Source organism: Pieris napi, chromosome W, assembly GCF_905475465.1.
Source record: "Pieris napi chromosome W, ilPieNapi1.2, whole genome shotgun sequence".
NCBI lineage: Eukaryota > Metazoa > Arthropoda > Insecta > Lepidoptera > Pieridae > Pieris > Pieris napi.
Genome location: NC_062258.1, coordinates 2505001 through 2522020, shown reverse-complemented (window position 1 = coordinate 2522020; position 17020 = coordinate 2505001). Strand labels below are relative to the sequence as shown.

General features: G+C 35.0%; 2 protein-coding genes across 2 annotated transcripts; one reads left to right on the top strand and one right to left on the bottom strand.

The window, feature by feature from the left end:
• The first annotated feature begins 226 nt into the window (after positions 1-226).
• Positions 227-9831, top strand: LOC125062049. The gene is made up of 2 exons (XM_047667660.1): positions 227-799; positions 8024-9831. The coding sequence occupies exons 1-2, from the start codon at positions 599-601 to the stop codon at positions 9797-9799; spliced, it is 1977 nt and encodes a 658-aa protein (XP_047523616.1). The 5' UTR covers positions 227-598; the 3' UTR covers positions 9800-9831.
• LOC125062048 lies at positions 1048-4125 on the bottom strand. Its single transcript, XM_047667659.1, has 2 exons — positions 3408-4125; positions 1048-2199 (listed from the first exon to the last, which is right to left on the bottom strand). Exon 2 carries the CDS (start codon positions 2194-2196, stop codon positions 1222-1224), a length of 975 nt encoding a protein of 324 aa, XP_047523615.1. The 5' UTR covers positions 2197-2199; positions 3408-4125; the 3' UTR covers positions 1048-1221.
• Positions 9832-17020: the final 7189 nt, after the last annotated feature.

The following is a 17020-nucleotide window of genomic DNA, read 5'->3' as shown; positions in this document are numbered from 1 at the left end:
GATTGAAGGAAGTCTTTTGTTTATTTTTATACACCTTGGGTTAGATTATTCAAGTTTTAGTAAGCATCCCTAATTTTTTTGAAAATGAAACATAGCCTATGTCACTCGGGAATAGTGTAGCTTGCCAACGGTGAAAGAATTTTTGAAATCGGTCCAGTAGTTTCGGAGCCTATTCATTTCAAACAAACAAAAAATCAAACCTTTCCTCTTTATAATATTATGTACAACTAGGGTTGCCAACCATACTATATAATAACGTATCCTACTTTATTTTTGGTAATTATACTTTATACTTTTACATACAAATAAAGTATGCAAAAATACTTTATTGTCAACCTTTACTGTGGTGCGTAAAACAAAATACTCATTATGGGTACTTAACGATTCATAATTGCTGAACGAAATATTTAAAACGGATAATGGAAACAATTTGTAATTACTGAACGAAATGTTAGATGTCAGTTGTGACTTGTGACATTTGTCACAGATGTCTTTCATTATCGACGAAATTGTACAAAACTGGTCCGTTAGTTTTGTTTATAAGTGAAGAATGCATTTTAAAGTAAATATTAATGCTGAAAATGAGGAGTAAATATTAATGCTGAAAATGACGAGTAATTCTGATAGCGACACACCAGTGACTCCTAAAAAAGCTAAAATAACAAAAGTTTTACAAAAATATAAACCTGAGTGGGAAAAACAATACAACTGGCTAACAAGTGATCTTCAAAATAAAAGTAATGCAAAATGTATTATCTGCGGCGTGAATTTTACAATCAGTTCAGCTGGCATTGGACAGGTATGAAAATTTGTAAATGTGTTCAAATATTGTTAAAGCTACGTTGCCTCTCCTTTCGTATAGTTATTTTATTTACATTTTTTAACTTACTTACCTAACCTAATTCATTAGGTTTTCTTACATCTTTACAGAAAAAAGTCACCAGTTTGTATATGATAGGACTTTGTACTGAAAAGTTTTAAAAACAGTTATAGTTGCATGTGTTCATTCTTTAGGGAATGACTGGGCCGGTAAATGAAACTCTTTAAGACTTCTTGTACAAACTTGTTTAATATGACCTTTCGCTAGTCGAGTACAAAGAGAAGTGATGGCGCACGTCGCCCCACCTTACAATTATTATAATGAAAGAATGCGCCTGATATAAACATTGCGCAATGTCGCAACATACTCCCGGCCGTTGAAACTCTTTCAACATTCTTCATTTAATCTTCTTGTACCGGCAACTTGCACAGCCGGACCAACGAACGTGTAATGCAGCCGCTGCTGGTTTTAATTTCTGCCACTCTGGCCACTCCATCTAAGCCATTTATCAGCCGCTGCACTCGACCCAACTTCCAGCAGAGAGGGGCAGTATTGTCCTCGGCTATCAGCACTAGGTCCCCAATATTAAGATTGGCAGAGTTCTCTCTCCATTTAGTGCGCTGTTGCAATTCCACCACATACTCCTTTTGCCATCGTCTCCAAAAGTGCTGTCTTAATTGCTCAATTCTCTGGTACCTTTGTAAGTGACTAAATTTGAATTCATCAAGACCTTTAGAAGGCAGTGAAGTTAATGGTCGACCAATAAGAAAGTGTCCTGGGGAAAGGGTAAGAAGGTCATCGGGAGAAGATGACAAGGGACACAAGGGACGGCTGTTTAGGATTGCTTCTACTTGTGCAAATAAAGTTGATATTTCCTCAAAAGTAAGATGACAGTTTCCCATAACACGCCGTATATGGTGCTTAGCAGATTTTACCCCACTTTCCCAAATACCACCGAAATGAGGAGTATATGCCGGAATGAAATGAAATTTAATTGATTGTTGACTTGCAAAGTCAAATAGAGAATCTTTATTTTGTTTGATAAATGAACCTAATTCTCGCGCTGCAGCTACAAAATTGGTACCGTTATCAGAAAATATTTCCGTTGGTCGTCCTCGACGAGCAATGAAACGACGAAGTGCCATTATATATGCTTCTTTAGTTAAGTCACTAACAGCTTCTAAATGTATACATTTGAAACGCAAGCAAATAAATATACACAAATAACATTTAATTAAGCGGCTTCCTCGTCCTTTGCGATTCAATATAAGAAATGGACCTGCGTAGTCAACTCCTACAGCTAAAAAAGGGTAATCTGGGGCAATCCGCTGTTCTGGAAGATTTCCCATTTTAGGTTGAAGAGTTTGCCCACGCATACGCCTGCAAATAACGCATCTATTAACTACCCGTTGAGCAAGACGACGCCCGTTAACTGGCCAGACAACCTCTCTCACAGCTGCAAGTAGCAATAAAGGACCAGCATGCATATGCTTTAAATGCTCTCGCTCAAAATATAATTGAGTAAGGCGGTTGGTACTATGTAATATGATTGGATGCTTTCTTTCATAAGAGTAATAATTTGATGCATCTAAACGCCCGCCAACGCGTATTATATTTCCATCAAGAAATGGAGATAAAGATAAAATTTTGCTTTTGCTATTCAACTGTTTACCCTTGATTAATAAATCATATTCAATTGGAAATGATTGCCTTTGAGCACACTCATATAACTTGTTCATGGCGTTACTCAATTCGCTAGTTGATAGTGCACCTAGACGTTTATTAGTTTTATTTTTTATATTAAATATGAATCGAAGCACATATGAAACTGTACTATGTAATCGAGTCAGTGAGGAGTACCTATTAAAATCAATAAAAGATTCATTTATTACAGCCGAATTAACCTTAATTTCAGGTAAACTATTTAAATCAAAAGATTTTAAAACAGGCCATTTAGCCTCGTCTTCATGCAAAAAACTAGGACCTAACCACCACAAGTTCATATTCAAAATATTCTTAGCTTGAATTCCCCTAGATATAAGATCAGCAGGATTAAATTCCGATGGCACGTATCGCCATGCTGAAGAAGAAGTTATTTCTTTTATTTCACTAATGCGGTTGGCTACAAATGTTTTCAATCTACCTATATCCCCTTTTATCCAGCATAATACAACACTGGAATCGCACCAATGTACTATACGCGTAGGTGTAAATCTAATTGACTCTAACACCGATTTTGTGAGTTTTCCGGCTAGTTGCGCCGCACATAATTCTAGCCTTGGGATAGTAGTAGGCTTTAGAGGAGCTACCTTTGATTTACTGCATAATAATCGAACAGTGACGAGATTGTTGCTGCTAATTGTTCTCACATAAATACTTGCACCATAAGCAATTTGCGATGCGTCACTAAAAGAATGTAATTCTATGATCTGAGGTGAATTCCCCAATACTAATCTCGGAATATTCAATTGTTTTAAATACTTTAAATTATCTACAAAATTTATCCATTCATCTTTTATCTTCTGACTAACAGGCTCATCCCAGCCAATCTTTTGTTGCCATAGACGTTGCAACATTATCTTAGGAATAATAATAACTGGACTTAATAGTCCTAACGGGTCAAATATTTTAAAAGCATTTGACATAATAAATCGTTTTGTGATTGGTGGTCCAGTTATATATATACTTTCTTTTACTGGTATATGAAAAGTGTCAGTAGAAGGAGTCCAACCTAAACCCAAAGTACTAGAGGATTCACTCAATATTAAATTATCTTGTTTGTTTATTTCAAATTTTGTAAAAATTGACGGAAAATTAGTTTTATATTTTCGTAAATTAAAACACCCTGACTTTAAAGCACATGAAACAGCCTTTTGTATATAAATCAATGTTTCTGGATCATCAGCTCCAGTCAACAAATCATCTACAAGAAAATCCCTTTGGATGATGACCTTTATGAGTTCATCGTTTTTCTCTTGGCCTATTTGCCATAAGCATCGTGTACTAAGGTAGCTTGCACATGCTGTTCCATATGTCAGGGTATTTAAAGCTAATGTTTGTATAGGCTGATATTCATTCGGCCTCCAAAGTATCAGCTGAAAATTTTTGTCACCTTCTTTAACATTTACTTGCCTATACATTTTTTCTATATCAGCCGTAAGTAAGTATTTATGTTTCCTTGCTCGTACTAAAATAGAAAAAAGACTATCTTGTATGCTCGGTCCTACCTTTAATAGATCATTTAACGAGTAACCAGTTGTAGTGGCTGCTGAACCGTCAAACACTACGCGCAACTTAGTGGACTCACTATCTGACCTGATCACTGCATGATGGCATAAATAATAATGTGGACCTTCATCAAATATCTTACCCTGACATAAAACTGACAGATGCCCTAATTCTTTATATTCATCAATGAATTTGGAATAGCCTATCTTTAATTGAGAATCACGCCTAAATCTTTTTTCTAAATTAAAAAATCGTTGTCTAGCTAAACCATAACTATTTCCTAAACAAGTTATAGCCCTTTTAAAAGGTAATTTTACATTGAACCTACCATCACTATCTTTAGTAGTGTTTTCTAAAAAATGCTGTTCACTTTCCCTATCATCGCAACCTCTCCCACACACTGAGTTATAGGGAAAGTCCTCTATCTCCCAAAACTTTATCAACAAATCATCCAATTCATTATTTTGAGATGGTCCTAAGCATTGACTGCACTGTATGGCTCTGCTAGACCTTGCCGAATAAATAGGACCACACATTAACCAACCTAAATGGGAGTTTCTTAACTGTGGACCACAGTTGCCTAGCGAATATTGCCCATCGCTTATTATATCCCAGAATAAGTCTGCACCTATCAAAACGTCTACTGGAGCAGGTTGGTCAAACCTTGGATCAGCCAACTGCATGTTCCTAGGCAACTTAAATGTTATTTCTACTGGGCCTTTAGGTAATTGCCCTGTTAATTCTTTTAAAACATAGCAAGACAACATTGAACTGTAATTGCTATTTAATGAATTTATTTGAATGTTACAAGTTTCAGTTACACTACTTGAACAGTTGCCAATGCCGATGACCTTTAGAGTGTCAACTTGATTAGGCTTTAATGACAATCTGTTCTGCAAAGATTTCGTTATAAAAGAAGCTTGACTTCCACAATCTAGAAGCGCGCGAACCTTGATCTTTTGCTGACCAAGTGGATCCGACACCTCAATAAAAGCAGTAGACAACAGTACGTGACATGTGTCTTCGTTAGCATAATTTACAAAAATATCTGTTTGATCGCTGTCTCTTTTAGGAGAGCTTGATGTAGATGGGTTGGATGAGCAATGCAGCATACTGTTGTGCTTTTCCGTACATCCAGCCACGCGACAAGGTCCCATACGACAATGATTTACGGAATGACCTTGCCTTAGACAAATCTGACATAGTTTATATTTCACTACGTCTTGCATACGCTCATCTAAACCTTTGTCCTTGAAAGTAGGACAATCATATATTTTATGATTCTTATCACAAATTATACATAAAAATTTTGTATTTGATTGTTTATTTTTATTATTTTTATAACTAAAAAATGTTTTTATTTGATTTTCTTGTCCCTGTCCTTGTTTTAGAAATTGATTACTAGTGTTATAATTATTATTATAGTTAGAACGCACTTGAACATGAGGTTTACCAACATTAATATCTGACTTTCTATTTCGATTTAAAGATTCTAATATATCAGCTCGATCTATTAAAAATTTGTAAAATTGTTCCAGATTGGGTACATCACCATCTAAACTACTGCGAACCTCTTCCCATTTCAATAAAGTGTTGTTATCCAATTTTGAAGATAACATAAACACTATTAATGTATCCCATGTATGCGTAGGTTGCCCTAAACTTGCCAAGGCACGCAAATCCTTTGTTACTTGATCTACCAGAAATCGCAAAGCACGCTCTGATTCTCGAGGAAGCTGCTTAATATTAAATATTGAATTTAAGTGATGATTAATAAGAATACGTTTATTATTATAGCGGCTACACAATAAATCCCATGCGCTGACATAATTGTTAGCAGATACCTCGAAGTTAGATATAACCCTAGCCGCGTCACCTTGTAAATAAGAAATTAAGTAATGAAATTTATTAATTGGTGGTATACGGTCATTGTTGTGAATTAAATTCTCAAATGTGTCTTTAAATTCTAGCCAACGGAAATATGCACCGTCAAATTTATTAATTTGTATCTGTGGCAATTTTAATCCCAGGTCAGTACAAGAATTAGATTCATCAACGCAACATGAAACGTTATGCATTGAATTTCGCTTATGTTCACACTCAAATACCTTTGAAAACCTTTCAACTAAAGTTTTGGCGGTTGCAATGCTTATTATAATATCCTGTTCGATATTATCACGCTCATCAATTTCGGTTGAAATGTTTTCAGGACTTAAAACTTCTATTTCACCTTGCAAATCGTCAACCCTAACCGACAAAGCTTCAAATTTAGCTAATTTTAATTTTAACTCGGTAAACTCTATATTATTTAATTCCAGCTTATCATTAATACCAGTTAAATAATTTTTAAATTTTGTTATCTGTCCCTTAGCAGACGACCTTTTTATAATTAATTCTTTTAATCTTAACTTTGCTTCTATAGACATGATAAACTAGAATCAAAATAATAACAAACACTTAAAATATTTAAATTAAACAAAATTGGCTCACTCTCCTCATTCGGTGGTACCTGTCACGCAATGCTTTAGTTGCTTACTCACGGCTCCCGGCCGGTGCAACGCAACTGCCGCGTCGACGCGACAAAAAAAATCGGAAAAAATCGGAAAATGCGCTTGAATCTAGCTACCTAAACACGGAATTAGCTAGATAGCAATTAGATACCTAATAAGTGTTTACGAAGTCTAAGACGAAATACTACAAAAAATATACATATATAATATATATACCTATATGCGAAAATATAAAAAATAATATTGTATATCTCCGCGTCTTTGGTATCTAATTAAATGTTATATAACGAAATCAAACGAAACAACAATAAAAATTACACCAATTTTTTCCTTAATGTAGGTCGTAGATGTAGGTACCACGTGCTATGAAAAATTAAATTTTTAACCAATTACTTAATCTCACTACTTTAAAAAAGGATTATCAATAAAATACTTATTTGCACAATTAATTGAATTAAGGACACAGTTTGGAACACAAAAAGAAAAGGACAAGGAACACTTAACTTTTGGTAAAATCTCTCGATGTGGCACTTTAGCTGTACTACTGCTCGATTGATTATTTCTTGATTAATCTTCTATTTCTTCTTTTTTCCCCTCATGGGCCACCATGTTCATTCTTTAGGGAATGACTGGGCCGGTAAATGAAACTCTTTAAGACTTCTTGTACAAACTTGTTTAATATGACCTTTCGCTAGTCGAGTACAAAGAGAAGTGATGGCGCACGTCGCCCCACCTTACAATTATTATAATGAAAGAATGCGCCTGATATAAACATTGCGCAATGTCGCAACAGCATGTATTTTTGAAATTTAGATTGTATTGACAATTTATACATTATTTTTTAAGCATGAGCATGGGAAATTAGTTTCAATGTTTCAAATTCTATGAGTTATTTTAAAAATAATCTTATTACTTGTTATTATAATAATATAAAAAATATATATATTTTTCATACTAATTGTCAGAATTCTGAAATGTTTATATTCTCATTCACATAATAGGGATGATGACTAAAAAATAATAATTAGTCCATCTTTTAGAACGCCAGAAAATAGTAGATACGTATTTTTTCTTTTGCTTCTAAAACTTAAAATAACAAAGTTACAGAGCGGCGAAAGTTCGCGCTACGTCATTATTTCGTAAAATTTTTACGAAAGAGTGACGTCACGAGCCCCTACTCCTGAATTTGAATGTGCTGTATCTTTGTCAATATTATTCGTATGGACAAATAAAAAAATACGTATCGAGTATTTCTCTATAATCTAACTGACGGACTAATTAGAATCTTGTTGTTTTAACCCAGGAGACATCCCTATTGTTTTTGGATAAAATTATATTAATAGACATTTTAATATTTGTCATTGAATTGAAGAATATTTGAAGAATTCATGATTCAGTATTATTTTGAAAATGGTGATGGATTAATATGGTGGAGGTTCCAGTTTTTGTTTTTTTCTTTCTACAGATTAAGCAACATCAAAATACTCAGAAGCATAAGATAAAAACTGAAATGAAGAAAACATCTGGTGCATTACAAAATTTCCTTACATCAGATACTAAATCAAGATGTCAAGGATCTAGTGATGATGAGAATATTATAGCAGCGGAATTAGCATTGACTTTTCACACTGTGAAGCATAATTTATCTTATAATAGCATGGATTGTCTAAGTAAATTAAACAAAATTGTATTTGTAGATTCTAAAATAGCTAGTAAAATACGCTTGGGAAGAACTAAAATGGAAGCTTTAGTGATAGAAGTGTTAGGTCCATATTCTGTGGAAAGTGTAATAAATGATTTACATGATGATGTATTTTTCTGTCTCCAGACTGATGCATCAAATAAAAAAAATATTAAGTTATTTCCTCTTGTAGTGCAATATTTTTCAATAAATGAAGGGATCCAAAATAAACTGATCGATTTTTACGAAAATTCTAATGAATCTGCTGATGGCATGTTAGAAGCTATAAAGAAGTCTATGGATTCCCACAACCTGTCATTCAATCAAGTATCAGGTCTCAGTGCAGACAATTGCAATGCTAATTTTGGCATTCATCACTCATTGTACACAAATATTAAAAAAGAAGTACCAAACCTTATAAAAGGCAACTGTCATGCACACATTATCCATAATACAGTGAAACATGCTATGGGCTACTTGATTTGTGACATAGAAAATATTGTTTTGAAAATATACAGTCATTTTTCGGTATCTGCTTGTAGACGAGATGATTTAAAAAAATTTGTTACTATGGTTGATGGTGAATTTCACGAAATCAAACGTCATATTGGTACACGGTGGTTATCACTACATCCAGCCGTTGACACCCTTTTACTTAATTGGGAACCAATATGTAATTATTTTATAAGTTTAGGTGATAATTGTGCAATAATTATACAAGAATTATTAAAACTAAGTGATCATCAGGATAGGGAGGTTGTGGAAATTTATCTACACTTTACAAGCCACATGCTTAATATTTTTAATAAAACGATAAAACGTCTGGAAGGAAATGATGTAACTATACTAGATGTCTATAATATTATGGATAATTTAAGAAACGAATTAGAACAAAGAAAAACTGATAAGTACTTTGGTTATGAATCAAAAATGAGATTACAAAAAATTCAAAAGTCATCACCCGAAACATTCAATACAGTTGTCAGTAACTTTTCGCTTTTTATTGATATGAGCTTAAAATATATGATAAAATGGTTTGAGTTTAGCGAAGATAACTGGCTTTCAATACTTCCTAACATGTCTTTGAAAAATGAGGTAAAATTTGAACATTTTGAAATGGTTATTACAAAGGCCAAATTACAAGACAGATTAAATATTAAGATGGACGATATGTATTCCGAATCTATAAGACTTAGAGAAATCCAAAGAAAAGTCACTAATGATGATAAAGAATTTTTAGTGAAAATTACAGTAGAAAAATGGCAATATATACTTAAAAATGCATCTGATAGCTTACCAAATATAAAAAAAATTATTTCTTACCTACTCTCCGTTCCTGCAACTTCAGCTTTTACTGAAAGAGTTTTTTCTGTAATGAATCTGAAGTGGCGAGAAGAGAGAAATAGAGCATCAATAAATTTAATTAAAAACGAATTGTTTATCTATTTAAATTTAAATATTGATTGTCAAACAAGCTTTGTAACATTTAAAGATAACAAGAAATTGTTATCATGTGCTAAAAGCACACAAAAATACGTTTTTAAAGCAAAAAAAACATAAAATTTGAAATATACTTTTTTTTCTTCCTAATACTTTATTTTTTTCCTATCCAAACCACTGTTATACGTTTTATTTGTCAAAAAAAGTTGGCAACCCTATGTACAACCCGTGCGCGATAAGTTGGGACCTGAGCGCGGTGACGTCACAGTGGCGTGTTTGTAACGTCCGCAAAAAAGCGAACACAACGAGCAGCCGCCGCGGGTTCGTCCTTGTTTTTTTTTAACCTAATTTATTATGTTACTCAGGGATGATGGTGCTTTTATCTAATCTTTATTTTATTTTAACACTATTTGAATAAGCCAGAACGAGACTAAAAATCCTAGTAAAAAACTTGCGATGCGAACGGTACAATACGGGCGCCATCGGAGAAGTGCAGGGTAGCGGGCGGGGAGCCGCATTCCTCGAAGGTCCCAACTTATCGCGCACGTGTTATATAGATAAAATAGATACATACCAGAGCCTGTCTCAATAAATGCATCATTTAAATTCTCTCTTTGTTCCATATCAAATGTTATGTTTAGTGTGTTTCTGAAATTTATTTTATTTTATAAGTGATGAAAATGCCTCTAACCTAAAGATCTTGGAGCAGTCTATCTAAATACTGTCTGCCATAATGACGCAAGGTTGCATACATCACTGATTTCAGTGTAGGTTGAAGATATATCTACTATATTTGAAGATGCACTTAAGATATTTATTACAATGCATTAAAACTACTATACTATTCTATAAATATTACCGCGATCATTATGATAATGCTTCAAACTCTTCAATAAATGCATGAAATCTTTTAGGAGCAGTGTTGACATAAGTTTGTGACATTCATCCCTAAGGTGTAATCATTCTATTAAACATTTGCAGAAGGAGGAAACCATTAAGACTTGCCTATTATAATAAAAAATATCATAAAACAGAAATATGGGGCCAGAACCAGGTTGTGCCCTACTGGTTCTGTAAATGGAATCTTTGTTGCTCACTGAGATTATTATAAGGCTTTGAACTCTGTATTTAATATGTAACAATAAAGTCATATTGCTAGTCTTGCTTAAATGATAACCCTACAAAGCCTATAACTCCATGAGTAGCAAGACTTGATTGTTGCTTTGAATCATTTATTTAATATTCTTATATTAAGATATTATATACTATATTAAGAGATTTTAAGCTGTAATATAATAATACACTACAGTAATATGAGTAGTATATGTTTTATTTTATGTTATAACGGTTAATTCATGTTTTAAAAGACTGGCTTGATGCATATATTTGTATCTATGGGATTTGGCATCTTATTGTCTACTTTTATGGTGCATTATACAATATATGAAACACTGTAAACTGTAATAAGAGATATATTAGAATTATTATTATTGTGATATTAAATAAAGGACATAATGTAATACTGCCAAAACAAATGTTGGTTATAACAAAGAGTATCCATTTTCAATAAGACATAATATTATATAGGAATAAATTGATGTCCAATATGTAACAATTCTTGGTCATAAAAGATTCAATTCCAACTTTGCTTTTCTCTTAAAATAAAAAAAATAAAATAAAATATGTTTATTATGGAACATAAAATACATGTATCACTTATTCCACATCATTAAATTTGAATTTTCAGACATCCCTACTCATCGGCAAAGAAGACAGAGGGTGTAGGCCGAGAGAAAAAGCCGGCGTAAAAAACTCTCGGTACTCTTTTAAAATAGCAAATCATTCTTATGTATTCTATTCTTATGTATATAATCTTATTAAAATACTTTATGCAAAGTCCGCAATAAAATTGAAGATGAAGGGGCATTGAGAATTTGCCGTTTTAATTTATTAATATTTTTCCGAAAATTAAGACTAAAGAAACGGTGTAAATATATTTTACCTGTAACAAATATCAACTTCGAAGTATGGTGCTATTGAAATATTGAATTTTGAAAGATTTCATTACGTAAAATTGTTAGTCTAGACGCTCAATAGGTTATTACAAATGTGTACTTACTTTTTATTACTTTCAGTTCTCTTTTGGTCAGATAATTTCCATTTTTCCTTGTTTTTGTAAAAATCAAGACGATACACTGCGCTAAATTTAGATGATTCAAGATTTTTAGATGCCATTTCACTAAAAATATTAGGTACTAAAACATTTGAAGACAAATAAAGTGAGGGTATTTTAGTTATTCAAATAGTAAGTAGTTAAGTACCTACCTTTGCATTTGTAGCAATTTTAAAATTTCGCGATCAAAGTTTTTTTTTTTTTATGGCTCTGGCACGATTTGTGCATTAGCCAGCGTCAAGTATAGGATTTTTTATAATTCGTGCTTGTCTTTAGAAATTCGGCCGTGTCCGTCCATGTACGGTTTAGGCACTCGCCCGGTACCGCACAACCCTCCGAAAGGCCGAGAACAAATTTAAATTAAATTAAAACTTGCCCTCGAACCGGGAATCGAACCCGGTACCCCTCACCTAACGCGATCAAAGTTTTATACTTAGGAGTACTCTGTGCAGTCTGTGTGAACCACAGATGATTAAAAAAATATAGATAATAAACGTAACAGTATAACTACAATTTTCTTAACCTACAAAGTAATGATAAAAATTATTAAAAAAGAAAATCAAAACAAATTTAAAAAGTTTTGTCTCTGTGGCAGTGTACCTATAACGCTGGCAGCATTTTTTCGCTGTATTGTTATACTTTCTTCGTTGAGCCAGGAGAGTGCCAGCTCTGAGGTCACCGGTACTATCTACTAGGCGCTAACTTAAATCTTTAATAAGCGCCTGTGCACTTGAACCCCACGGCCCAAGAGTCTCTACTCCAAAGGGAACAAAAGCGAAGTTGGAGGAAAGAGTCTTATATAATATTTTGTGCCGTTTATTATTTTCTGCCTGCTCTGCGGCCGTCCCAGCTTTTTTGCTTGTCCGAAGGAGGTGAGACGGGGCAAACGTGTCCACACAAGTAGCGTCCCATACTAAAGCCCGTCCCATTTTCCAAGGGATCAACGACATTCCATCCGGTCGCTTACCATCGTCTCTTGCGATGCCTGTTGGCTTCAAAATTGCTGGAACTGGTTACACAGGTAGATGCTTCATGTTAGCCAACATAATAATAAAAATGTCCGTGTCGAACGTAGATAGAGTATAGAACTAGCTGATGAGCTTCTAAAATAACAATAATAACTAAAGAGAGAAAGCATTAACGTGAAATACTTAAGTGCGAGCGAAACAGAGTATCAGTTTTTCTGTCTCTATTTGCGTATCGGGTTTTATTTGTTTACCACCGAGCCATTGGTGGTAAACAAGTTTTCACCGCTTATTGATAAATCTGTGACTTTATCCTTTTAAGAGGTGTATTTAAAGTGTCAGTCATGGTGAATTGTTGCATAATTGGCCGTAAAAGCTATAGTGAACGTAAAGAACCAAACATAACCTTTCATCGGTAAGTAGCTTATTTTGACGACTCAGTAACTTTGTCCAAGAATTATTCATTCGAATGTGTATTTTGGTCAAAAATAAGCAATTTTCAATGAATTAAAACTGTAAATACGACATTATGTGCGTTTTCCAATTACAGCACTAGAGGGTCTAGAGCGCATTATGCGGCATAATGGTCAACGTTGAATGTACCAACTACAGCAACGCTTCGCACAATTGAGCACTCTCAAAAGTAATGCTCTCGCGAGCTTCTCGCAATCAATACCAACGCATATATGTCAATCATTCGCTATCTCACACGCTGTACGCTGATGCCTGGTGTATACCATAGTCCGTCTACGGTATCGAAGCATTTTATTAAAACATGTTACTGTTATTTGGCATATTGCAAACATGGTAAACTACTCTTCATTTGCACCACAAGTGAACGTATCTGAGTATACTACCATAAGGCTGTAACGTATATTTCAGACTAGCGGGCTATCGAAAGTGTACGGTATTTATATTTTATTGAAGACTGTCTAAAGTATTAATAACCTGTGTTATTGCCATACAGATAAAAGTCACCGGAAAGTCACTCTTTACGGTTTCCCATTAGGGATAAATTAATATCATCCATCATGTTTCACAAAAAATATACGGCATGCTGGAAAATATTATAAATGACCTATATTGCTTCTGCAAATATCGTCGAATTAAAAATTTGCACTGACTTCCGGCACCACCATTTTAGTACGGCACTAGGTTTTTCGACACTTATTTTTAATCATCTATATACTATAACAAAGTCGTACCTTAATAAATAGTCGTAATTCCTCATTTGTACCTGAGAAATTCCATTCACTCACGTACTCACCTGTACCGCTCAGAAATGACGGCAAAGTGCTCAGAGTTATTTTCAGATATATGTAGTAACAGCCTTCTAAGCGTTATTCACGTTGGTTCATTTCACACCTTTTTACAAGAGACGGTGGTCCAAATTTTGCAGTGCGGCACTTGGGGATATCAACAACAAACGGATGAAACTCAGGCGTGCAAACAACGCTCATCTAAAGCGTTGCTTGTACGTTTTGTTATCGTTAATAATGAAAATAATCGTAAATTACTTTCTATTACTATAGGTCATATTATAACATAATAATAATATAACACACGTACATCTTCTAGTATATATTATCTAGGACACTTAACTAAACTGTGGTTATAAAAAATATTAATGTCAATGTCATTGATAGTGTCATTATCTTTGATAGTAGTGATAAAATTCTGATGTTGTCTTTGTTTGACGAGACACATTTGGTTGGATTCCGTCGTTGCGGGTATAAGTGTTTACACGTGTTTCGGATATCATTATTTAGTATTTTCTATTTTTTCTCGTAGTTTAATGAATATAAGTTGACTTATCCTATTGGTGGTGGTTAATTAATAACATCAACTAATTACGTAAGTTATTTTTATTTATTTGTTATATTTCTTCCTTTACTTTGTTATATTTTTGGTAGTCTATAATGGAGAAACGCCCTCCAGACCCCCCTGATCCTCCGGATAGGGTCTCTTCTCCGGTGGAATCAATGGATTTATCCACCCCACCGCTTCCCCAACCTGGTGTCAAGCGCAGACTCGATACTGTCCATGAAAGTTTAGTGGAACCTTCCAAAAAACCAATGACTGATGTCCGGTCATCTGCTGATGACGTCAACCCAGGATTTTACTCCCATCCATCACTCACTGGCTCTCCCAAGTCATACCTTGTCAATGACAAGGGCCCTTTTTTAGTCCATGTTTCTTGCCCTGAATCTGACCCATCCGCTGGTACATCAATCCGCCCAATTAAATTTGGTCATTTCTTGGTTAAAAATAAAATACCCAACATTGTTCGAGATGGTGTTAAGAGAGTGGGACGTAATAGAATATCTGTTGAGTTTAAGTCGGGCTTAGATGCTAATAATTTTGTGTCTAATCCCATTGTACCTTCCAGCAACTATTCTGTTACGATTCCTAATTATAATGTTTCCCGTATGGGCCTTGTGAGAGGTGTCCCAGCTGATTGGTCGATGCAGGAATTTGTCGAAACTTTGGAAGTTCCCGAAGGTACTGGTATAGTCCTCAAGGCCAGATGCCTTAACCGCAAGACAAACTCCGATGGTCAAATTAATTGGATACCAACTCAAACTGTGGTTCTAACCTTTCAAGGTCAATCCCTTCCTGAGAGAATATTCTCTTGTCATAGTTCCCTCCGCGTTGAAACGTACCAACTCCCTACAATTCAGTGCCTTAACTGTTGTAGATTTGGTCACGTAAAGTCACAATGCCGATCGAAGCCTAGGTGTTTTCGATGTAGTCTAGCCCATTCTGGTGATGAGTGTAATATCCCTGAAACAGAGTCATTATGTTTATTTTGTACTGCCTCACACTTTGCGACCAACAAAGCTTGCCCTGAACATAATCGACAAAAAAATATAAAAAGTTGTATGTCTCAAGAGAACATTTCTTATATCGAAGCATCGGCTCGGTTTAGACCTATCAGTGGCAAAACTTTTGCAGATTCTGTTAAAACAACCCCCTCCTCTTTATCCCAGCCCATTACTTTACCTTCCCAAGATTCCCGTCAGACTACATCTTACAGGAAAACTATATTTCTCCCTCCTCGCTCTAGACCTACATCAGGAAAATCCTTTGATAAGGCGGCCCATGAGGCCATTACTTCCAATTTACCCTCCTCTTTACCCAATGGTTGTGCCGTAAGCTCCCCTTCCCTTACAAACAATGAAGTATCCCCAAATGAAAATCTTCTCGACTGCTTATGGGCAGTCATTTGTAACATGCTATCCAAGTATGATGACATCCCCATACCGTCCCACGTTGCCCAAAAAATTAATTTGCTCCACTCATTCGTCACCAAAAATGGCGAATTTAGTAATTCAGTGGAACTGTAACAGTGTTCGCAGTAAAAAATCAGAATTAACCTTTCTTATCAATAAATTCGCTCCATCTATTCTAGCCATTTCGGAGACTTGGTTATTGCCGGGTTCCCGCTTTAGGGTTTCTGGGTATCGATGTCTCCGAGATGACAGGGATGATGGCTATGCTGGCTGTGCCTTTTTGGTCAGCCGATCCCTCACCTTCCACTCATTATCTCTTCCTCATTGTGATGGTATTAATGCTGTTGCTATGAGAGCTTTTAATATCTCGTTTATTTCTGTTTATATTCCCCACCCCCACATCGACCTCATTTCTGATATACGTTCTATTATCCTTTCGGTTCCTCCTCCTGTTGTCATGTTGGGTGATTTCAATGCCCACCATGTTTCTTGGGGTTGTCATTCCTCAGATTCTTTTGGGTCCCTTCTACTAGATTTACTCGATGATATAAACATAAGTGTCTTGAATAATGGTTGTCCTACGAGAAGGAGTCTTCCATCTCAGAATCCCGCTAACGCAGTGGATTTATCACTTTGCTCTCCTGATCTTTTCCCTTTTCTATCCTGGCGTGTTTTTAAGAGCACTTGTGGGAGTGACCACTTCCCCATTTTAATTGATCTCCCAACCAATTTAAGGAACGTTACTCGCCCTTCCCCTCTTTTAAAATTTAAACTGAATCAGGCCAATTGGTCAGACTTTTCATCTTCTATTGACTCTAAGATAGCTGCGCTCCCCGTAGTCTCTGCTGAAAACTGCTTATCTTCATACAATGATTTTGTCAACTCCCTCACCTCATCTGCCAGTTTACATATTCCACTCAAATCTTCTACACAAAGGAAAATTTCCCCTCCTTGGTGGGATTCCGAATGT

Bases quoted from the DNA above. Each gene is read 5' to 3' on its own strand.
- LOC125062048 (XM_047667659.1), bottom strand. From the start codon at position 2,196: ATGCGTGGGCAAACTCTTCAACCTAAAATGGGAAATCTTCCAGAACAG.
- LOC125062049 (XM_047667660.1), top strand. From the start codon at position 599: ATGCTGAAAATGACGAGTAATTCTGATAGCGACACACCAGTGACTCCT. The intron at 800-8,023 runs GTATGAAAATTT...TTCTTTCTACAG, and splicing joins GTTCAGCTGGCATTGGACAG to ATTAAGCAACATCAAAATAC.